A 23057-nucleotide genomic window follows, 5' to 3' on the forward strand; every position below is an offset into this window, starting at 1 on the left:
AAGGAAAGAGGGGAGGCCAGCATTGGGCATTGCCCAGAGCTTGGGCACATAAAGCGCTAATATAAAAAAAAAGTTGTTAAAAGGGGACATATCCGCTTTTGTGGAAAAGCAGGTGAAAGTGTTGACCGAAATAAATACATGTGCAACATTTTTACGTAATTATACATATTTCATTATTTCATGAAATTAACATTAGATTGGAAATAAATTATCTACATTTCATTAGTAGAGTCACAAACATGTTCATAGACATATTTTTACAACTCTGCATGTAGAAAGAGTGTTAGTAATCATATTTTTGTCCAATCATCAGAATTAGTTCGTAATTTTATCGGTTATTTGATATCACATTCACTTCAATGCCTGCATTATAATACTCAGTGTAACCTTCAAAATACTATCTACAAAGTCATTCCAATCCATCCACGTAATCTCTCATCGCTTTATAATTCAGATAACATAATTACTAAGCTTCACGGTACATTGGGCGCGAACAAAACCTCCCTTATTACAGCCTTTGTTATAGACATTATCAATATCTGTAATGGCGACAACTTTTTCCCTTTATTAGTTTGCAAGTGTTAGCTCAGGTGGCGAAGGAATCGGCACGAATTATAAATCGTAATAAAAATCTATCAGGTCTGGGGGGCGCTATCACGTATCTCAGTTGACAACTTTTAGAAAACCGCTATGACGGTTCAAAAAACGACGAAACACTTCGAGAACAAGTAGATAGGCCCTTGCGCTTCGCTTGGTTCGTCTTGTACTGCCACCAGAATATGCTGCACATTGGTTTATCTCGCAGATTATAGTAAAAAACACGTTAGTAGTTAGTTACACAATGTACTGATCAGTGCCAATCAATTTGATTTACAATAGTCGATAGAGATACGTGATACGCATACTATAAATAAGTTAAGGAAATTATATATGAAGACATTTTAATTTAAAATAATGAAAGGTTAATACGAATAATGTAAACAGAGCTTTGGTCTCCGATATGAATAAGTTTAGTCTAAACTTACACTTGCATATCAAAGACTAATATAATCTCAAATCACTCAATACAACGAACTACTGCAAATAATGGGGATACAATTATGAACTAGTTACAAGTAATTATATTAAATTATTTACTACATAATTACAAATAAGGAAGCTTTATGATGTATTAATTAATAGCAAAGAAGCAATATTGTTAATCCTTTGTGTTTGCATTTCGACATTATTTCCTCAAAGCTTAAGTTACGTTGTTCCAACCATGAAATCAATATTATTGTAACAAATACAAACTTAATTCTATAGCTAATAGAGTAGAAGCAGTTTAGATATCGTTTAGAGGGATGATAGATCACAATATTAACCAAAATTACAAAGTATAGACAACAATAAAAATGTCCAACATGTATAGAGACGCGGTCATGAGCTAGTGAAATTAGAAAATGATGACACCATGTTTACGTTTCACAATATTTTGGAGTACTTTGTCTTTGTAAATACGTTACTTTGAGCGAGTATTTCCTTAACCCGAATTAAGCAAGTGTATTATCTGTTGCGACGAATAATTCAAATTACAATTAAGCGGCCCATAAACAACCCAAACACCATGGTTTTCTAAAACACCGTGAACAAAACACAGTATTGTTAAACTTTCCCCTCCGAGTTTAATTCCAATATAATTATCTTGGACCGTTTTGAAGCATACGAAAACAATTTTGGGAGACTGCAACACGATTTATAAAGTACGTACCAAAATGTAAAGAGCAACTTTTGAAAATTATCGCCGGAGTTCTCGACATAAAGTTCCTCGAACGAATTAAGTAGAAATGGGCGGGTTTTGAAAAATATACGTTCCACTTGAGTTTTGGGACCTCCGCAAAATGGTTTTGTTATCTCAGTTATTATTAAATATGGCTCTAAAGCCGGTAAAGTTTATTAAACTAAAATATGGAATGGCTGGAATAATGTTTCGTTTGAAAGGTTCGGCCATATCTTAGTTAATATGAGAGCCTAGTAGTGTCGAGGTGATGACACGGCTCAAGTACCTTAATAGCTTCCTTATTCGGATAATTTTCTACTCATTAACACGCTATTACTATTTAAATAGGTGTTAAAACGTGTAAGTATTCTCATAAAATATATTTGAAACATTAAAGTACATAATGAATTACATAATTGGACTCTATTAACGTCTCTTTCAAATAACAGAAGGTTGAACATTTTTAAACATTTTAGTAATGCGTCAGCATTCTTTCTTAACCTTAAACAAGTCATGAAAGATTATAAATAATTTCTTAAAGAATTCCCGAAAGATTTCCGCAACAACTTACTCTAATTTTAACCCTTTAACTAATCGTAATTAAAAAAATATAGCACCATAACGAAATGAGGCAAAACAAAGCAGTAATATTTCTACAGAAGTCAATTTTATTAAGGAACGAGCCCAAATTTTAATATTGTACCGAGTTAACGCAATGTAATTATCCAACACAATTTACGGCGCGCTCAAATTGCGCTAATCTGACAAAAAGGCTGACCTTAAAAATATAGCCTAGGCCGGAATATTTCACCAAGAAAAATGTAATAACAAAAACAATATCAGAGGAATCCTTCAAACGAAGCGATAAAGTACAGAGCTGATTATCGTTGGGCGTCAACTGACGTCATAATTCATTTTTTTTCTCGGCGGCAGCTCGTTAATTCGCTCTTGGAACAAAATGAGGCTATTTGAGCCTCTCCGAGGAACATAACAACGTAATTCTATAGAAGTAACTGACTTGCGAGAAACATAGAGGGTTTTTATTTACCGACGACTTAATAAATAAAGGGCGACGGGCTGCGTGAGCTGTTTTGTGGAGATGATTCTGCTCAATATCGAGCCTTAGATGACTCAATTAATGTATAGACGATTATGAAACTACTTTATATTTATAGGAAATACCGGCAAAAATGTATTACATTTCATCTCATGAATGCTACAACATTATAACATATTAATAAATGTTATATTAAGCAGGGCTATAATAATTTTATTGGCGTATAAATGTGAGCGATAAAAATGCACTTACTTAACTGTATCGTCGCATCCCGTACGTCGTTCCCTTTCACTCGTGTATGAAGATAGATCGTAATTATCGTAATATTCCAATAAAACGGAACGACAGTGAAATTCCTGTATAGCTCAAAGACTGGTGAACGATATTGACATTCACGAAATATATTTAACTTTTCAAATACACAAACATAATTATCACGCCTTAACATGAAGATGTAGGCAGAGTTGAACGAAATACGCGTTTCGCCATTAACAATGTTAGTTCCATGTATTAGGGGGCGAGTTTAAGCCATCAATTTTTAAATATGCAACTTGTTCGTATAGTTTTACGTATCTCATACATTTATTTCAGTAATCATCAACTAATTACCTTATTAACTGTACTATATTGATAGAACTGTACATAGATTAACAGACATATAGTTGGTAAATCCATCAGAATATTATGTTAAGCCGATTACGGACATATTACACGTAATACCTCAGAGTAACAGATACTGTGCATAATCATCGGCAACTTACCGACTTACCGTAACTAATAATATAATAGTTAATTTCTTTGTCAATGTTTACTATTTAATAAGAAAATATTGATTTTTAATCTGTAACTGCAATACAGTGATAAACAAATCTACTGGAAAGCACTCCGGTACTCAGAGAGGTTCATAACAAAAAATACATGGTTAATATTTCACTTTTCCTTAAATTTTGGTTTCATTTACTATTTTTTTTTTTTTTTTTTTTTTTTTTTTTTTTTTTTTTTTTTTTCTCGTTTTTTCTGTTAACAATTTCTCAGAGACTACCCGTAGTTAGGAAGATAAGGTTATAGACGTCCATGACTCTTAGAGCACGTAAAGCCGTCGTCCTGCCCCTATCTCTCACTGGTCGTGTTAGTTATCCGTCCTACCGCGCTATGAAAGTGAAGGGATAAAAAGTGTACCTGTGTATCATATACACACTTGGACACTATAAACACTGGCCTTCGTAGCCAAATATCGACCAGTTAGCGCGATTCTGTACAGTCGGTACTGTCGAGTATCGAAATTTTGACATTTAGAATGTACTGCCAAAATATTTCCTACGACACCCGCCAGAGGCACTGATCAGATTTTCATACAAAATTTTTCGATGACAGGTCGGTTGTCGGTTGTCAATAGTAGTAGAGAATCGAGCTACCGGACGACATTAATATTATAATCGTTTACAATCTATTCAAAATTGCATATCGAAACCAAATCATTAAAAACTCTTTCAAACTCGCGTTGTTTAAATTAACGTCTTCTGTCAGAGGTGTGACGTCACCTGACACCTCTGTCCAATCAGAGAACGCAATGATAAATGACTATGACCATACTGAGCAGCTCCTTGATAAATGAAAGCGATATTATCAAATTAAATACAGATTTGTTAAATTACGATTGATATTTGAAGTGAAAATTGATTTTTTGACTGGTTTCTTTGTCTGAATGTTGAGAATGAGAAAGTGGTGATGAAATTTATATTTTTCAACAGTAATTTTTCCGTGTTGAATCATTTACTATCATTTTTAACCTCTTCACGGAATCTGAGATAAGTAATTTTTTATATTTCCATTAGTAGTTTGGCATGTAGTTTTGAACAACTGTAAAAACTAGATTTGTTATAATTCTTTAAACACTTCACGGAATGATATAACGGATAAATAATGTAGCGTTATTTTACTATCAGTAGTTTTGCATATAGTTTTACGACTATAGTAATTTAACATGCCTCTTATATTATGAACTAAACGACGTAATATTAAAAGCATTGAACACAAGCACAAACAACGTTGACCATCCTTTAACCAACAAATACAAATCTTCTGCAAATAAATTACAGAACAAACTCAACATCAAAAGCTTCAATTTACTACAGTAACTGTATCTAGAAAACATAAAACGAACGCAATATCGCAGCCGACTCAATAATAAAGTTTTAAAAGTATAATAACCGCACGTACACCCCTCCACCTGAGAAGTTGTAGTACCAAGAGTTCTCTTGAACAATCAACGACCACTCCAAACAATTAACAAGCTAGTATCGTGCCATCGACTCGCTTTCCTCATTCGATGAGATACCTATAATTGTGTTCTGTTTACGATATACAAGTGCTACTCGAATACAATTGCACTTGTTATAAAACGTTGATCTTTGAGTGATCGTTTTGTGTCAAGTTTGTAAGGTAAGGAAGTCATTGTGAAATTTTTGGTAGAGACTGGTTGGGAGTAGACTCTTAGACTTACAATGAGAGAGCTAGCATCAAAAGAACGGTGGTTAAAATAGTGTCTAGAAACATTATGGGCAGATTATGGAAAAATTAAGAGTTTGTATGTGTTTGAAGATCACACGAATATTTGTCACATAACAGCTCGGTTTTATTTGTATCCGTCGCATTTGCTGCGTATTGCCATCTGTTCGTCTGATGCTTCTAATTGGTATAATTATAGCACGCATAAAACACTAGTTGCTTTGAACCACCTGGCTTTATATTCTACAGCATTGTTAGCTGAGATACTCAATTTCAGTGTTTCAAATATTTTAACAATAAAACCCCAGAACAAAGCTCCAAACTCACGTAATTTCTATTCCAACATCGGCCATAAACAAAATGTAAAAAGTAGCAAGTCCTTTTAAACCCACAACTCACTCGAAGTTCCCGATGAGAAAGGATAGTTCGTATCGAACACGTCGCACGTATATCGACTAAAATAATCTTGTTTCTTTGTACAAAGGCCCTTTTGAACAAAACAGTCACTACTCTAAGTGCATTTTATTCCGCCAGACCCTTTGAGAAAGTCCTGGGATGGCTGGAACGATGACCAAATTGATAGACCCCCGGGAGACGTTTCTAAATGCGTTCACCGTCATATTTTCTGTATGCGTAAAGACGGGCGGGGGTTCTAAACACACTGGTTGGTCGTCAGTATACAGTCGTCCGCGAGAATTGGTTAAAATTCAATTATTCGTCCCCATTATTCGCGTACTCAAAGTTTGGAGTAGGGCCGGACCACTTAGGGCGTTTCGTTCATGTCGAGTGCCTTGCTCTGATTCGGTTTAATCTAACTTTAATACAAGCTTTTATGCTACAAGTTGTGTAACAGAATTGGTGAACATAAATGTAGGCTCTAGAAATAACTAAATTACGTTTCCTTTTTCATATATGCCTTACTTGTGACCTCTCGTGATACAATTGTTATCAGAAACACGATTCAACTTCTTATCAACTCAAACCACTTGATCAACGTTTCTATGAACATTAAATATGTCAATATTTATCTCACATTCTCTACTTGAAGACAAATCAATCCCTTGAATATCAGTCTATACAAGATCAGTTTAACTTAGTTATCTGGAATTTTCGTTTAATTTTCTTGCAACAGTTACCCATCCAGTCCCTGCGTTGTACATGCTTAACTTTGCCTATAGATCGATACGGTCACGGCCTCAATCCTCACAAAAGATATTGTCACATATATCCGTGTTATTGTTAGTAAATAGTGAATATCCCCAATTCTTATTATTTCAATTTGTCTTCCTCTATTATATTTTCGTTGGAGCCTTTTCCTTAAGGGCTGGCGACACGTTCGCACGCATGGCTTGGCCGCACAATTTTCCTCTACGAAAACTATAACGTAACCCATATCGAAATACAATTCTCATATAAAATTCCTCAGATGTGGAATACTGCTTTGTAAGGCATTGAGAAGTGTTGTTTTTCAACCTGTCTGGATGTAACTAAAACAAGCCGACAAAGTCGCCACGTGACGGAAATTTCAATGAAATTAAAAAGCTAAATAACACATTAACTCAGTTTCTGTATTAAATTGTACTAAAATATTGGTATTTGAGTCTACTACATCAAAGTCAGTAAATACTAATTCTTAGGTTAACCTATACTCTGCAATTCCGGGTCGGTAGCCGTCTTGGCACCCCTTCAAAAAACAGTTCATAGAACTCGTAGGCAGCCTCTCTCGTTTTCCAAACTAAACATCACTTTAAACCTTATTAAACGAACGCAGTATTTTAAACATCCAGTAACAAGACGCCTCGACTCGCGAACTTACACAAAAGACATCAAGTTTTGACTCGGATCCAAAGTTGGGAATCTTAACGTCGGATGCAGCTTGAAATCCGTAGTTTTGTCGCGCTATTCCCACCCTCTTGTACAGGGGTGGGAAACCTGTACGTGAAAAATGTTGTTGATACATCAATAACAGAACTGTACTTTAATAGTTTGGTATTATATTTTACAGTCCTCAGTTCAACTTCAAGTAAATTCCATAAGTAATTGATAAACGACTGAGAATTTATCAAAAAATAAAATAAAATTTGAATAACTTTTCTGTAACTCTGAGTATTTATATAAACGTAAGTTTCTTTTCTTAATAATTCTACTAAAAAAGATCTTTTCGATAAAAAAACTTAAATATACAACATAAAAATTTAAAAATAATCTCACAACATTTACAACACATCTTATAAAACACAACCATCTAAAAACGTGAATGTTGAGCACCCCTGCGCCTTACTCCTGTGATATTAATATTTGATGTGCTAATATAGATCCTTGTTACGTAGATGCGGTTAGCAGTGACGATCGTCACCGCTGTGTGATCGCGTGTCTCCTGTGAATAATTTAATCATGACATATTTACTGTCTGTATATTATGTTTCGTTTGATAGTCGACAACCGTTTGAAGATTGTGGTTACATTTTTGGGATATATTTCCCGACACTAATGAGGTGTAGAGAGTATTGGATTATAGTACAATTAATTATTTGTGTCATGAGCATGTATTTAGAAGTATATACCATATAAGTAGGTTCGTCAGTCATTTGGTTACCATAGTACAATCTTTGCTTAGTTTGGAATCAAATGACCATGTGTGAGTTGTCCAATGATATACTGGGCTCTTCTCTCACTTAAACTTTAGATAAATACCATAAGTATCGAAATCTATTAAGGCATATGGGAAAGAGAGGGTTAAAGAATATCATCATAGTCCACATTTTGGCACTGTTATAAACTTAAACATGAAAGAAAAGGAACACGATTTTTGACTTTTAATTAACATTTAAGAGCCTCAAACATTTTCTATACCTCTAAATAATTTTCATTTTCATCTGTCTTCCCAACATCCAACATGACCTCAAACACAAAAAGGTATTACAATTTAACCGCAATTCTATTATAAATTCCGTAACTATTCTTCTATTGTGACCCCAAATTCTAATACTGTCTAAATTGTGAGATGTCAAGTCACAATCACTGGGCCCCATCTGCCCTTCGTGTTCTAGCCCTATATACATATCATCACTACATAGTATATAGCAAAGTCGCTTCTCTCGTCTGTATTTATTTCTGTATGTATGCTTGTATCTTTAAAACTACACAACGGATTTTGATGCAGTTTTTTTAAATAGGTAGAATGATTCAAGAGAAACGTTTATATGTATGAATAACATACTTAATATATTAAAAAACCACTGATAATTTTATAATTACTAATGCAAAGTTTTAAACACATTTTTTGCGCTTATATTACAAACGTCTGCTAAAACTCGACGAGACAGATCAAAATCGATCATTCCCCAGCGGGTTAGAATTGATAGTTAAAAGTGAATATTTATTTTTCCTATGATATACGCGAGTGACGCCGCACGGGTCCACTAGTTACATATATACGTAACGTCTTGTGTCCCAACTTTCCGGAGCCCACTGACCCTGCCGACATTCTAATCGGGCCTCCAAAATACCGTTTTTTTCTTCCCTGCATTTGCCATTCATCTTTTGTGTTTAAGGGACTAAAGGTCGGATTAGTTTTGTTTGTATTTTAGATATTGTGGTGTAACTATTGGCTTCTTATTCAGGAAGAATCTATACTAATATTATAAAGCTGAAGAGTTTGTTTGTTTGAACACGTTAATCTCAGGAACAACCGGCCCGATTTGGAAAATTCGGCCTTTCATAGAGGAAGGCTACAAGCTATGTATCATCACGATACGTCCAATAGGAGCAGAGTACCAATAAAAAATGTTACAAAAACGGGTAAAATCATGACCCATTCTCTCTTATGTGACGGAAGCAAAGTCGCGTGGGTCAGCTAGTAATGTATAAATGGACAATATCTACTACCATCGTCATTCTTAGCTTTACAAAACTCACTGCATAAGCTTCTGCTTGAAAGTCTCACAACCAGTCTTGCCAAAGGATATCGTATTATAGTCCAGGTAACTTGGTTGTGGAGGTCCGATAGGCAGTCTTTCCTTGTGAAATATTAGTATTTAACTGCATCTGGTGAGACTGGAAGCCGACATAGTTGGAAAAAAAGCTTGGCTGATAATAATTTGATATGCTCCTGTTTAAGTCAATCACCCCTATTCTAAAATACATAAGTTTATCAATAAATGCTGGATTCGCTTACCAGTCTATTAATACACCTTGATGTAATAGAAGCTCGTTTAATTGCCAAGTATAATTTAGATTTGTTGAACAGAAAACTCAATTACACTTTTCCCGGTTTGAAGACTTGAAAAGAGTTAGCGACCCTAAACCCTCAATTAGTTCTGAATCATTTTTACACCCTTTCATCTCAAAGGTTATTTGAAATTTAAATAAATCGGAGTGGATAAATGTATCTCTTACTAATCCATACTAATATTATGAATGCTAGTCTAAATCAGTTTATTTGTCATGCTTAACTTATTATTATATGTATGTATAATGAACTAATTAAGGAGTATACACATCATCATTACCAATGCATTTACTTAGAAATTAAGGAAGGACCTAAACTAACTTTAAGCTAGCTTAACTTTTAGCTAAGATGGTAACTCTAATGATGGCTTTTTTAATCTGATTTAGATCTGTGAGTAATTAGAGTTAGGTTAACAGCGAAAATAATGCAAACAGTAGCTCGATTTTCTACTACTATCGACTACCGTCAACCGACCTGTCATCGAGAAAAATTGTATGAAAATCTGATCAGCGCCTCTGACGGGTGTCGTAGGAAACATTTTGGCAGTACATTCTAAATGTCAAATGTCGATAGCTAGCCGGTTGTCGGTAGTCGATAGTGGTAGAGAATCGAGGTACTGGCAACGGATTCTTCCAACGCCTTTAAAATTTACAGTAAAGTCGAAAGTTCTTTGTAGACAAATTCGCCACTTACCTCCAAATTTTAAATCACACAAAGTATTTTGAACGCCATAAAGCCAAACGCTTATGGTATCGACATCAAGCATCAAACAACCCTACTGGCCATAAAACCGGCTCTTTCTTTAACCAAGTAGGGTTTAAATCAACCGGCTGTCTGCACCACACGGACGAAACCAAGCTGAACCGACTTGGATTTTATTAAACCTGGAGAGAACAAATGTAATGCAAGCGCTGCGGTTTATAATTTAAAGTTTAATTATTTTTAGATGTGATCTTGAAGTGGAATTGGTTTGCGATTATTGTGGTACAGTTTACAATAGTTTAAGAGAAATGTTAGTACAATATAGTAAGCTTTGAGAGAGATATGTTTGATAATATAATGTAGTAAACTTTAATGTTTATGTGAAGTAATTACCAGTAATTACTCTCGGTACAATTTTATCAGGTCAGTGCCTCGATTCTCTACTACTATCGACTACCGACAACCGACCTGTCATCGAGAAATTTTATATGAAAATGTGATCAGCGCCTCTGACGGGTGTGGTAGGAAATATTTTGGCAGTACATTCTAAATGTCAAAATGTCGATAGCTAGCCGGTTGTCGGTAGTCGATAGTGTTAGAGAATCGAGGCACTGGTTCTAGTATTTAGATAACACTAGTTTGTTCAATTCAATCATTGATCAATTACCAACATACTTCACGTTAGGTACTCGAGATCTGGGTAACTATATTAAAACGTCCCAAATATTTGCTTCGTAACAAAATCAAACCTACGGCCACCGTACGCCTAAGCAACACGCTATCCTCTGTGCAGCGTACGGCATCGAAACCGAAAATAATAAGGGCCTAAACTTTTGAAAAGTAACTGAAATCGGCACAAAATACTTATAATAAAAACAATGCAAACCAATGCAAAGTCTACAATATTCACAATGCACGGTAACTTTTATGTAATACAAGCTTATAACGCGGAGGCACTCGCGTGGAATTTAAGTTTCCACGCCCATTGATCCGGTGTAAACGTGATTGAACAACAAAGGGTTTAATATTTGGTACTTATGTGCGTGCAGTCGTATATAGCGGGCTTTTTAATCGGACTATTTGACCTTACCAATGACTTTAGGGTCAATGATCGAAACTGAGTTATCTTTAAAATAATGTATAACTAGTATCTGCAGTACTTGTATTGTTCTAAGATTTTATTTGAGATTTTTTATTGTAACATCCTATGCAATTCCAAAGTAACTTAACAACCGGTGATATTTTTTTATGTACACAGATTATATACCTTTAACAGGATGATAATAATAAATTATAATTTAATATTTTTTGTGTATGCTGGGCTATCCTATAATTGAAGAAGCATTCAGTTTTAAATATTAATTATATGTACATACATGCTTTTTTGGAAATGTACAACAGTAAATAAATAGTAATAAACAAGGGTAGATAAGGTCTAAATGCACCAAATGATTTAAATATTTTGTTCCGAGTTGGAATCGAACCCACACTACTAAACGCGGTGATATCAGCGATATCACCGTTCCCAGGTCTCTGACGTCACCAATAATTTAAACAACTGAAAATACAATTTCGTGCTCTTGAAAATATATTTTTGTGAAAGAATGTCATCATTATTCTTACATGCCATTAATTTTAATGAAATACACACAGCTTTTATTCATCATGTGTCAATATATTTGAATAAAATGATTGATCGTCGATTTTAAAATAAGATAATTATAATAGCATTCATCCTATTGTTACGTTTTAAATATGAAAACTTATTGTTAAATGTTACTTTATTTATATTTTCGGATAAATTCTCAGGCTTTGTACTGATAATATTAATTAAATGTATTTATTTCTGTTGTCTGATAATTTTATTCCAGGTATAACTTTATATGATGACTTTTGATATAAATAAAATATTATACGAGGATTTTTATGAGCGTTAAACTACCTATATCAGAAAAAAAGCAATGGTTAATGAAAATAATTTATATGAATAGTAATCAAATAGTAAAACAACATGGGCATTTTTTATATTACGACAAAATTACAACGACAAATTACAGAATACATTTGTCTAATATTTCTTCCATCTTTAACACAATTTATTTATCTCATAATCCAGGCCACACAATTGTCTCGATCCAGTCAATAAAACTGGACACCCTAGTGTACACTCCAGGTGAATTAGGAAGCCCGCAGCCAATGCCGAACGCTGTGGCACCAAGAATATAATGCATAGATCCTTGAGTCGTTATCGGTAGAGGTATTTTTACTTGAAGTGGACCTCCGGAATCTCCCTGGAAAATAATTATTAAGTTTAAGCCGGCAAGCTGTACAATAATTGTCACGTTAATACCGGCCACTTGGATAGTGCTGAGCACTATGCGTTAGTTTCGTGTGGACATTCGACTGACGGAAATTAAAGTAAAGTACAACAATTACTTGTAGATTATCACGGATGTATTACATTCCAAATTAGCCCCAAACAAGAAGGAAGATCTTTGTTGTAAGCTTTGTGTCTTCATTAAAAACTCAAAGAGAGCGATCGTAGCGAGATAAAATTTAATAAAATCAATGATTAACGGTTTTGTCGAAACGTGTCGATGGCACGATGTTTGCGACAAAAAGAAATCATGCCCAAGGCAATCATGCTGTAGACTTTAAAATAAAGTTATCAATAATAAGCCGTCAACGGGTCAGCGACTTTGTTATGCAAAGTTCATGTAGAGAACTAATTCGAAAAGTTATATTACCTGACAAGCATCAACTCCCCCAGTCAACTTGCCAGCACAGATCTGATGATCTTGAAGTCCACACCAGTTCCTATTGCACGAACGGTGAAGTAGTTTGTCGCATTTCTCTGAATCAATCAGGTCAACGTGTGCGTATAGAAGTTCATCTGACGTCTTATGCGAACCTAGTCGAGAAAATTGTAAATTAGATTAACGCAAACGCATGCCATTGACTATAGATATTTAGAGAACTTAAAAATTTCATATATAATAAGATAATAGTGACCTCCGGTTCGGCACGTTTGGTCCATTATTTATCGAACAACAAAAGACCGGCTCTTCTCACTTGTTCTACTTGGGTTCATCTCATATTCGGTTTTGCCACCCAGCTGGATTTCTTTCCAGTTTACACTTGGGTCTATGTGCACAGGCAATCAGAAGGTAAACTGGAGCCTGTATATCTTACTTTTGAACTACTGATAACTTTTTTGTTTTCTTGACAGCAAAATAAAAATCCTCACCTGACTCCACAACACCCCATCCAGCGACCTCAGCCTCACCATGATGCAACGTAAAGTTATCTTTACTCCACAAACAACCAGGTTGTACATTCATAAGGAATACCACTTCACTGCCCAGCTCCATCAGTGCTATATCATTGTACTGCTTAGGTGATTTGTAGTTTGGGTGTGGTATGATCCTGATTATGTCTTTGTCGTTGTGGAGTATGTTCTGGGAAAAGAAGAATTGCATGCAAGTATGTGATCAATTAAGTAAGAATGTTTTATAAATAGTCGTGTTCTTAAATTATGGAACTAAGCAAAGTTGTAGTATTACTTTCTTTATCATGAACTAGCTGACCCGCGCAACTTCGCTTGCGTCACCTAAGAGAATGGGTCAAAATTTTCCCCGTTTTTGTAACATTTTTCGTTGCTACTCCGCTCCTAATGACCGTAGCGTGATGTTATATAGCCTATAGCCTTCCTCGATAAATGGGCTATCTACCACTGAATCTCTCTTTTCAAATCGGACCAGTAGTTCCTGAGATTAGCGCGTTCAAACAAACAAACAAACAATCAAACAAACAAACTCTTCAGCTTTATAATATTAGTATAGATTTGACGATAACGTTAAAGTAATCTTGAAGTAAAACAATTGATTAATTTTTTATTCTCGAATTATTTATACACCAGAAAGTAATTATTGCGCAATAATGACTTTCTTTTCCTTAAGAATTAAACGCCGAATAATGTATTTAACGCAGTACTTACAGTATCTTCTATATTAGTCACTCCAAATCGTATTATCTTGGGAACAACGTCAGCAATGGTGGTATCTCGTGAGCTTGCCCTTGAACAATGTGCAGCAGTAAGTACAAACTTGGGACTGATCAGGGCACTCCCACACATGAACTTCCACGTTCCGACAGCTGCCTTCCAACCTATGGCGCCCTGGTAATTAAAAATATAATATGAAAATTATATACACTGACGACTGCTCAGTACCAGTGTATAAAATTCCGAAGTTTTATTATGACCATACATTTCTATTATGCCAGAATTAGCTTGTGTTATTTACCATATTAGGAAAAACTCCAGGAAAAGTAAATGTACCTCCTATCATATACAATGTTTTGCCTTGTCTTCTCGTTTTACCTGAAAAATATAAGCGAATGCGAATTATAAGCGTTGTTCTAAAACTTCCGTATTATAAATTTAGCGATAATATAACGTCACACAACAGGGCGTTATTAAAAATCTGTGTAGCCCAATCTTATACACACATTCAGTTTCCCTTCGATCCTTGTCATCTCTGACCTTTAGCTGCCAAATGTATTCGTAACATTCTGTAACAAATTAAGATTCTTCAAGAATTATTCAAAGTAGCATTTTCAATCCACTCAAAACTCAGGCTTTTTATTTAAACCACTGATACTACTCACTGACTTCACTGATTCTCCTACCAGGCGCCCTGAAGTTTGCAAGAGGTGGATTGTAAGGTGCACAAGGATCGTCGATGTCTATACCAGAAGTAGGTTTCGTTGACGGTGTAGGCGTTGGTTTCAAGGTGGTCTGAGGATTACGGGGATCATGACCCCAAATCCAATTGTGGTCTTCCTGAAAATGTTACCAGACATTGCAATAACACGGCTTTCATGTAACACAAATTGCGGAATACGGCGCTTACCTCCGAATCTGGTGATTTCCATTGTGCAGTAGATAATTGAATCATATAGGCTGTAACACATAATAACAAAAAAAATACATTAAAATAAATGATAATTCTATATTCTTGGAGCCTTTTTATAGATCTAGATGAAATCTTACACATTCTCTATAATAGCATAGTCTTATTACAAGGCCAGTTTCTGAGGTGCATTTTAAATTAGGTCTCAATTTCACAAAAAAACTTACCAAAGAAACAAAACAATAAATAACACTTCATGGCAGAAACATTCACACACACTGAAATTACAAAAATATTGCTTATGGAAAATTAACGACTCTTTGATCAATAATAGTTTATCAAAATAATTTTATTGATTTTATAATTATGACGTAAAACGACTAATAGTCGTTCTCATAACTGTATCAATAGTTAATAATAATTAAATCCATTATTTTATAATATTGATATCACAAACTATTTATACTAATTTAAATTTGATTGTTAACGCAATAACGAGTTAATTAGTTTATCACCTGCCCTGGTGTTTGTCTCTGAGGGTTTTATATTTTATTGTTAAATTGACTAAATTGATCTGGTTATAATATTATTTACACTTTGGTATAGATATAAAAACAACGGCGCATAAATTTAAAATATCCAAATAGTAGGTATTATAAACTGAAATGGTTTTCATGCAAATCAATTCGACAAACAATTCGGTATTCCACAGACTTCTAGTGTTAGCAAAAATATGCCGATTTCCTAATGAACATTCATATTCTTTTAAAAAACAGTACGTTTGAAGTTCTCTACCAATCATCATTCGGAAATGTTTACTGTTATATCTACTTAGTTTTCTCAATCTAACCACTAACGTCATGCAAAACAAAGAAAATACTTTGTTCTTTTATCAGTCTTTATTCAAATAACTGTTACATATACAAGTTTAACATTACAATCAAGGCCAAACAATCTTCTCAATCCAGTCCACAAAACTGGACACTCTGGTATACACGCCCGGTAGATCAGGGAGAGCACAGCCAATGCCGAATGACGTCACGCCAACTATGTAGTGCATGCTGCCTTGGTCTGAGATCGGTAGAGGAATCTTCACTGATAGAGGCCCACCTGAATCACCCTGTGAAATAAAATTATGTAAATTATTAAAAGTCTTGTTTTTGGAGACAATTTCAATATTTTAAATTCAGAAAGCGGGTTTTAATATGGTTGTAAAGTATTTTTGATGGCGTATGTACTTTGATAGCGTTATTTAGTAGACTTACTGCAAATGCTTTCAAAACTTGTTGTTCCAGCTTATCAACCATAGGGACTAACAACAACTATAAAAAATACATCCTTATGCGAGGCAGAAAGTAGGCCTTGAGTCCATCACGCAGTCCAAGTACGGGAAGGAAACAAAATTAAATATGCAACCAATTTTTTTCTTCAGTCATATGGCTGCATTCAGGCTTCAGGTCACGAAAAAGTTCATAGGTACCATTTTTTTTTTATTTCCAAATATTCGCAATACCTGGCAAGCATCAACTCCTCCATTAAGTTTGCCAGCGCACACCTGATGATCTTGGAGCCCGCACCAGTTTCTGTGACACCACGTACTGAGCAGGTCGTCACATTTTGTAAAGCTTATGATATCTACTGACGCAGCGAGCAGTTTCGAAGACGTCTGCTGGGCACCTGTTGCGTAATAAAAAGAAAATGTCATTGCATTGCAGTTATTGAAATTAAAAGCTCATATGCATAAACACTGTGTGATTGGAGAATACTGAAAATAGTGGTAAAAGTAGTGATAGAATGAATGAATTTACAGAAGAATTAATTTACCCTGGCGTCAGAAAAAACGAAATTTCGAAGAAGTTAGAAGACAATAAAAGAAAGTTAGAAGTTTGAAGATTTGATCAATTTCTTCTGCTCCACTTTCATTTGTGATTAAAATACTCTTTGATGGTACAACATTCTTATACCAGAGAGGTCATATTAGGCCAATCTAGCACTCACCTGACTGAGTGACTCCCCACCCAGTGACTTCAGCTTTTGTACTGTAAGTAGAGAAGTTCCGCTGCGTCCACAAGCAAGCCGGCTGGATGTCCACCGAGAAGACCACGTCACGGGCTAGCTCCATGAGCGCAATGTCGAAGTACTGCTTCGGTGAATTGTAATTAGGATGTGCTATGATTTTGATGATGTCTACGTCATAAGGGGCGGGACCGACGTGTTCTTTCTAAATAATATAATATTATTGATTAGTATGTACAGTCTTCTTTTAAAGATCATATTTGCTATTTTTGTTATTTACCGTTTGTGATAAGAACTTAATTTTTGGACAACTCAATCAGAATATAATTGATTTTGAGGTCAAGAAGCAAACTATCCTAGCTAAAGATAGCTGTAGATAAAGTCAATACATCATTCTGAAATAAAACAACGTTGTTAATAGTGAGAAAAATATCCTGCAGCGTAGGATTGCGTTTAAATAATTATTAATTTGGTTTACGGTTTTTATTAGCATGTATGTATAACCACAACGGCTATGCGCACATTTTAAATTTGAATTTGAAAAAATTGTAGACAAGCTTTCTGAAAGTATCTGAATTATCACAACACAATAATATCAACTTACACCATCACCAATATCTTTATTCCCAAGCCTGACGATCTTAGGCTCCACATCAGCAAGAGTAGTGTCTCTCTGAGACGCACGGGTGCAATGAGCAGCCGTTAGAACAAACTTGGAGCTGATCAGTGAAGACCCACATAGGAACTTCCAACCACCTGTTACTGCTTTCCAACCTATTGCACCCTGAAATTATAAGTTATGATAAATATGTAGTTCGAATTATTGTATTACATTACCTCTCCGTATTTCTGTTACTTCTAGGATGATCAGAGTAGCTATCGCGTAACTCAGTTGACAACTATTTGAAAGCCAATATGCTGTAGGTGCATTGTTTTCTTTCTTTGATTATAGTGATTAACACATTACGTCAAAGCAGCAATGTACTGAATAGTGACAATGAAATTGCATACACTAGTTGTCAACTGGGATACATGATAAGCACCTAGAAAAAGAAATACAGAAAATTCTTGTAAATCCAAAACATCACTAGTACATTTAATACGTATGTGACAAATCTGAACACTTTTTGGATAAATTCATTCTTTGCAATATTAAACAATCCTCGCCTTGATAAAGAAACCTCCAAACAGGCCAATAAGTGACTTCAAAGTAAAATAAAGCTTTAAAATTACCATGTGCGGATACTGTCCACGTTCAGTAGAATGACCTCCGATGACACCCACAACTGGAGAAGATAAGAAAATACCTGTAACAGGGATGACATTTGTAAACTGTTGTTTTTAAGTCATTGATTGAAATTGGCTCGGTTTACTACTACTTACATTCTTGTTTCCTTTGCACTTTGTCTTCTCTAAGTTTCAGCTGCCAAATGTACTCGTAGCATTCTGTGATATAAAGTCACCATATTTCAAACTATACAAAGAATATTGAAGTTCTAACATCCAATCTCTTAGTACGGCTAAAGGTGAACTTAATACCCAAAGTATCTAAAAATATTCAAATGTAATGTTGAAGCAAAAATCGGATTAATAAAATAGTATTAACCGTTTCATAACCGCTGGATAACTAGTAGATAGCTTATCATCTTAAAACTTAGATAATATGCAAATGTATCATGCTGATGCTTACTGGCTTCACTTATGAGCCTACCAGGCGCCCTGAAGTCTGGTAGAGGTGGATTGTATGGCGCACAAGGGTCATTCTTCGAATCGTCAGGAGCACGAATAAATCGATGATGCGGCTCAAGAGCATCCTTATGTCTGATAAAATGATGATTATGAGGTAACTGAAATTGATTTGGAAATAAATAAATTAGTACCTGTTTTGACAAGTGCCATATGGTACTAAGAAACTAAAGTCACTTACTCTGTCGTGACCACGAATCTCCCGATCGAGATGCACCTAAAAGGGTACAGAGACAGTTTCTTTAGATAATTAATCTATGTTAAAAATACATTGTTATTTCGTTGATCAAAAGCACACAAAAAAGCTAGAACTAATAATTGCATTTCATTTATCTTACCCCTGACGACGCGGGATGAGGCCATTGTCCACTTGATAATTGTATCACAGTAACTGGAAAATGATATTAACACATCAACACAAATTATATAACTGAAACATTAACTCAAAGTTTCATTAAATATTTAATTCGAAAACACTGTAAATACCAAACACCATCAAAAGACTCTAGCACTACTACTAACTACTGAAAAAGCTTTAAAGATATCTTCATACCCAAAACCTGAAGCCACAAACACTTTTACTAAAGAGTACCTACTCTGATATTTTCTTAAACATATTTTATAATACGGCTCACCTATTAAATACAGAATAAAAATTATAAACTTATTCATTGTACCAGCCAACAGTACTATCAAAATTCGAACTCTTCAAATTCATGTACTCCTGGTAACTATTAAAACGATTATGAACGTAAAATCATTACGACCGGCATTAGTTTTAGGCTAAAATAATTAACTAATTGGTTGGTAATTATTGATGGGATATGATAGATATCCAAGCGTTGGCACTTTCCGGGATTAAAATTTTAAGCTATGAGTTTTTAAATGACACTAAATAAAAAGTCATTAACAGTGTAAATCGTATATACCCAATATTTTGTACACCAAAATGCATATATTAAATCACTCCATAGGGGAGGCAGAGTCCATATCACGCCACTTTGTACGTTTCTTACAAGCTTTCCTTGCTTCATTCACATAAATTGTGTTAGATAGCTAATTTCATTACAAATTCTAATAATTTTCTAATATCTTTTTTATATTCCTATCCGAAATTTTTACCTAATTAATGGCTAGCGTAGTGATACGTAATGTCCTTTAGTCTTAATTGAATGAGTACTGCTTAATACGTCTATCGATTAGGTGTTTCTAAGAAATGCTGATTCATTCTAGTCACCTTTTAGTTTTGGAATAGAGAATTAGGCTGAAGTTGCATGGACTGGTTTCCTAACTCTGAATCAATTAATAAAGTTTAAACAAAACCCATACATATCTTCGTTATCGTTAAGTGAACTATCACAAAACAAAACTCGAAAAAAAAGCAGCTTACCTTAAAGGTCGTTGACCTTTTCAATTCACTCCACATAAACTCTATAAGAATGCCGACAGAACTTGCTTCTAACCCTATAAAAGGCAAATGTACATAAAATAAGGCGATACTGCACCGAGCATACGGTACAAACAGTTGGTAACATCCTGTAACATGTAGTAAAAACCAGTAACCGGCCCACGAGAATTATTTCTCAATCGGGACCCTAACATGAATAACTTAGAGGACTTGCCTCATCAAATATAGATCGGCGTTTTTCGCTGGGGAACGATGCCTTTTTGACCGCGGCAGAGTTGCGAACACCTCCTTATTGGTTATGTTTTTCTAGTACTGACAGACGACGATTAGCTTGTTCACTGAAGATTTATATTCTGATTTCCTTGTTATCAAAACATTCTTGATTGAAATAAAATTTATTTTTTGACACTTGCAAGCAACCACAATGATATCTGCTTATTTAAAAAAGCATGCAGCATACATCTCCTAAAGGTATGAAATGCCTATATTTATTACATAAGCTATTACCAGACCAAATTTCATATTAAGAGAAACTTTGTCAAAGCAGCCTCTCTTATGGTAACTACTAAGGCATCATAATACTATAAACTCATGTAGACCCAAATATTAACTGATAGAAAACAATAGGTAAGTATAGCTTTTTACTCGGCAACTAATGTACTAAAAGTTAGTAACGTTATTTAGAAGAAAACAAGTATAAAGTTATAAAAAAATACCGTAACAATAGTTTTCCATTATATAAAGAGTATATTGAAGGTTTATTTGTGAGGACACGAGTACGCGACGCCGGTCATACGGGTGTATCCGACAATTCGGGCGCAGTGGAAAGTGGCGGGCTGCGTGTATGAAAACAAACGGCTACTACGTGTTTAGCCTCATGTGAAGAACGTCGAAGATGCTGGATATGGTATTTTCAAGTGATACACGCTTTTCTCCTACTTCTTATTTACTGATGTCGGATTTGCAAAAACAGGAAACGTTACGAAGTTTTTTGATCGAGGTAAGACTAGAGAAAACCTTAAAAGATGAAATGAAATACCAACTCCGCTGCTGGATACGATGTTTCTTTCAAAAAGATAGAGTAGTGAAGCCTTTATCTACCACAACAGTTTGGCCAGGATGGTAGAAAAAGGTTTTGGATCCTTTCAAGAACTGCCCAAGAAAAATCTATTGCAGTATGAGATAGGTTAAGATAGACCATAAATGGCAAATCGCAAGACATTTTTGCTAAACCTTGTTGAAGAATTTATGAATATCGAGAATTCCTATCAGATTTGTTATACATTACCGCTAAATAAATAATAAAGAAAACATATAAACACTCATAATTAAGATTAAAAAGACATAGCGAAATATAATAACATACTTAATATGAAGTGATAACGTTCGTGCCATAAACTCATTAAGTGATAATAAATGGCCGCCGTAAACAATTACCGTGGCGCGTAATAGCGAAGACATGCGTAAGCCTAATTATTACGGCTATGTACTTCATTAACACGTGACATTAAGAAAACCAGAAGCGGAAAATAATTGCCTCTGTTTTATATTCAGGGCAAATCTTTACTTTGAACTTAGTTCTTAGGAGCCGATACTTTTAAGAAAGAAATTGCCATCGTTTGATACCTAATTCCTAAAATTATCTGTTCGTCCAAATCGGTTCAGTAGTTTAGCGTGGAAGCCTTTACAGACACACTTTTGGATTTTTAGTAATAAATTTATTCTGCGTAGTATGGATTTTAAACTAGATAAGAATGAGTTTATTTTCCATTAAAGTTCGATAGAAACTGACCAACTTCGCAATTTGTTTCAGCAACGCAACAAGTACAGAATTACATAGCAAGAACTCACTTAAAGAACTTATACCAGTTGGTAAATGATAGAAAGTAATTATCACGTCATAATACTTAATATGTCATGAGTTAGGCATTTAAAAGTTCAGGTACCTAACTGACGGGATGCAGCAGTCTTTACGGAACAAAATAAATTGAAATTCTTTATAATAATCAAAATCTTACCGATTTCCATATCCAGTGAACTTTTGACATAACTGTGCCAGATTGTCGCGAAACTCTTCCAATTAATTAAAATTCTTATTGAGTTTTAAGACAGTTTATCGCATAGCATTCCTCTGTAAGAAAACCGCTCCCATAGCTCGAGCAGTTGAACTATGCAAGTGCTGTGCAAACATAAAGAATATATCATAACTTTCGCGCTGTATGTTTGTCATAAAATAAAATATTTACGGCATTAACGCAATCACTAGTTAACTTGAAATGCCTGACATTTGGGTTCAGAATGCATTAGCCGTGATTGATCAAAAATATTGTAATCATCGTGAGAAAACCTTGTGTTAATTCTTGAATGAATACAAAATCCTTAACCCTACTTTACTCGGTGGAATCAAAACCCTCTCTCATTCCAAGATGCGACAATTCAGCAGTGGTACTAAGAGTCGCTTCCCTTCTGCTACCGACTATCAAAAGCTAATGAAAATCCGATCAGCGCCTCTAGCGAGCTCCACAGGAACTATATTAGGATTACATTTTAAATGTCAACCTCTCGATTACCAACAGTACCAATGGAAAATCGCGCTACAGTATTTTCTACAGTCAAAGAGTGTTTTATACCATATCTGTGATTTCTTTCGTCAAGTAATCGTCCAAGTAAAGCCCGCACAGTTGATCTCACGCAAAGCTAGCTTGTTTAGACTATTG

General features: G+C 34.9%; 1 protein-coding gene across 1 annotated transcript; it reads right to left on the reverse strand.

The window, feature by feature from the left end:
- Positions 1–12028: 12028 nt before the first annotated feature.
- LOC142979068 (transmembrane protease serine 9-like) lies at positions 12029–19699 on the reverse strand. Its single transcript, XM_076123828.1, has 19 exons — positions 19568–19699; positions 19271–19323; positions 19114–19149; positions 18877–19033; positions 18570–18632; positions 18420–18493; positions 17791–17970; positions 17169–17391; positions 16684–16847; positions 16123–16290; positions 15398–15479; positions 15171–15220; positions 14926–15100; positions 14767–14829; positions 14562–14638; positions 14255–14434; positions 13505–13715; positions 13005–13168; positions 12029–12548 (listed from the first exon to the last, which is right to left on the reverse strand). Exons 1-19 carry the CDS (start codon positions 19602–19604, stop codon positions 12363–12365), a joined length of 2343 nt encoding a protein of 780 aa, XP_075979943.1. The 5' UTR covers positions 19605–19699; the 3' UTR covers positions 12029–12362.
- Between the last annotated feature and the right edge of the window lie 3358 nt (positions 19700–23057).

The sequence above is a fragment of the Anticarsia gemmatalis genome, chromosome 15, assembly GCF_050436995.1.
Source record: "Anticarsia gemmatalis isolate Benzon Research Colony breed Stoneville strain chromosome 15, ilAntGemm2 primary, whole genome shotgun sequence".
Taxonomy (NCBI): domain Eukaryota; kingdom Metazoa; phylum Arthropoda; class Insecta; order Lepidoptera; family Erebidae; genus Anticarsia; species Anticarsia gemmatalis.

Coding starts and splice junctions, on each gene's coding strand:
- LOC142979068 (XM_076123828.1), bottom strand. CDS start 19,604: ATGAATAAGTTTATAATTTTTATTCTGTATTTAATAG. Junction 19,324..19,567: donor TTTTATTCTGTATTTAATAG/GTGAGCCGTATT, acceptor ATCATTTTCCAG/TTACTGTGATACAATTATCA. Junction 17,971..18,419: donor GTGGACAGTATCCGCACATG/GTAATTTTAAAG, acceptor TTATAATTTCAG/GGTGCAATAGGTTGGAAAGC.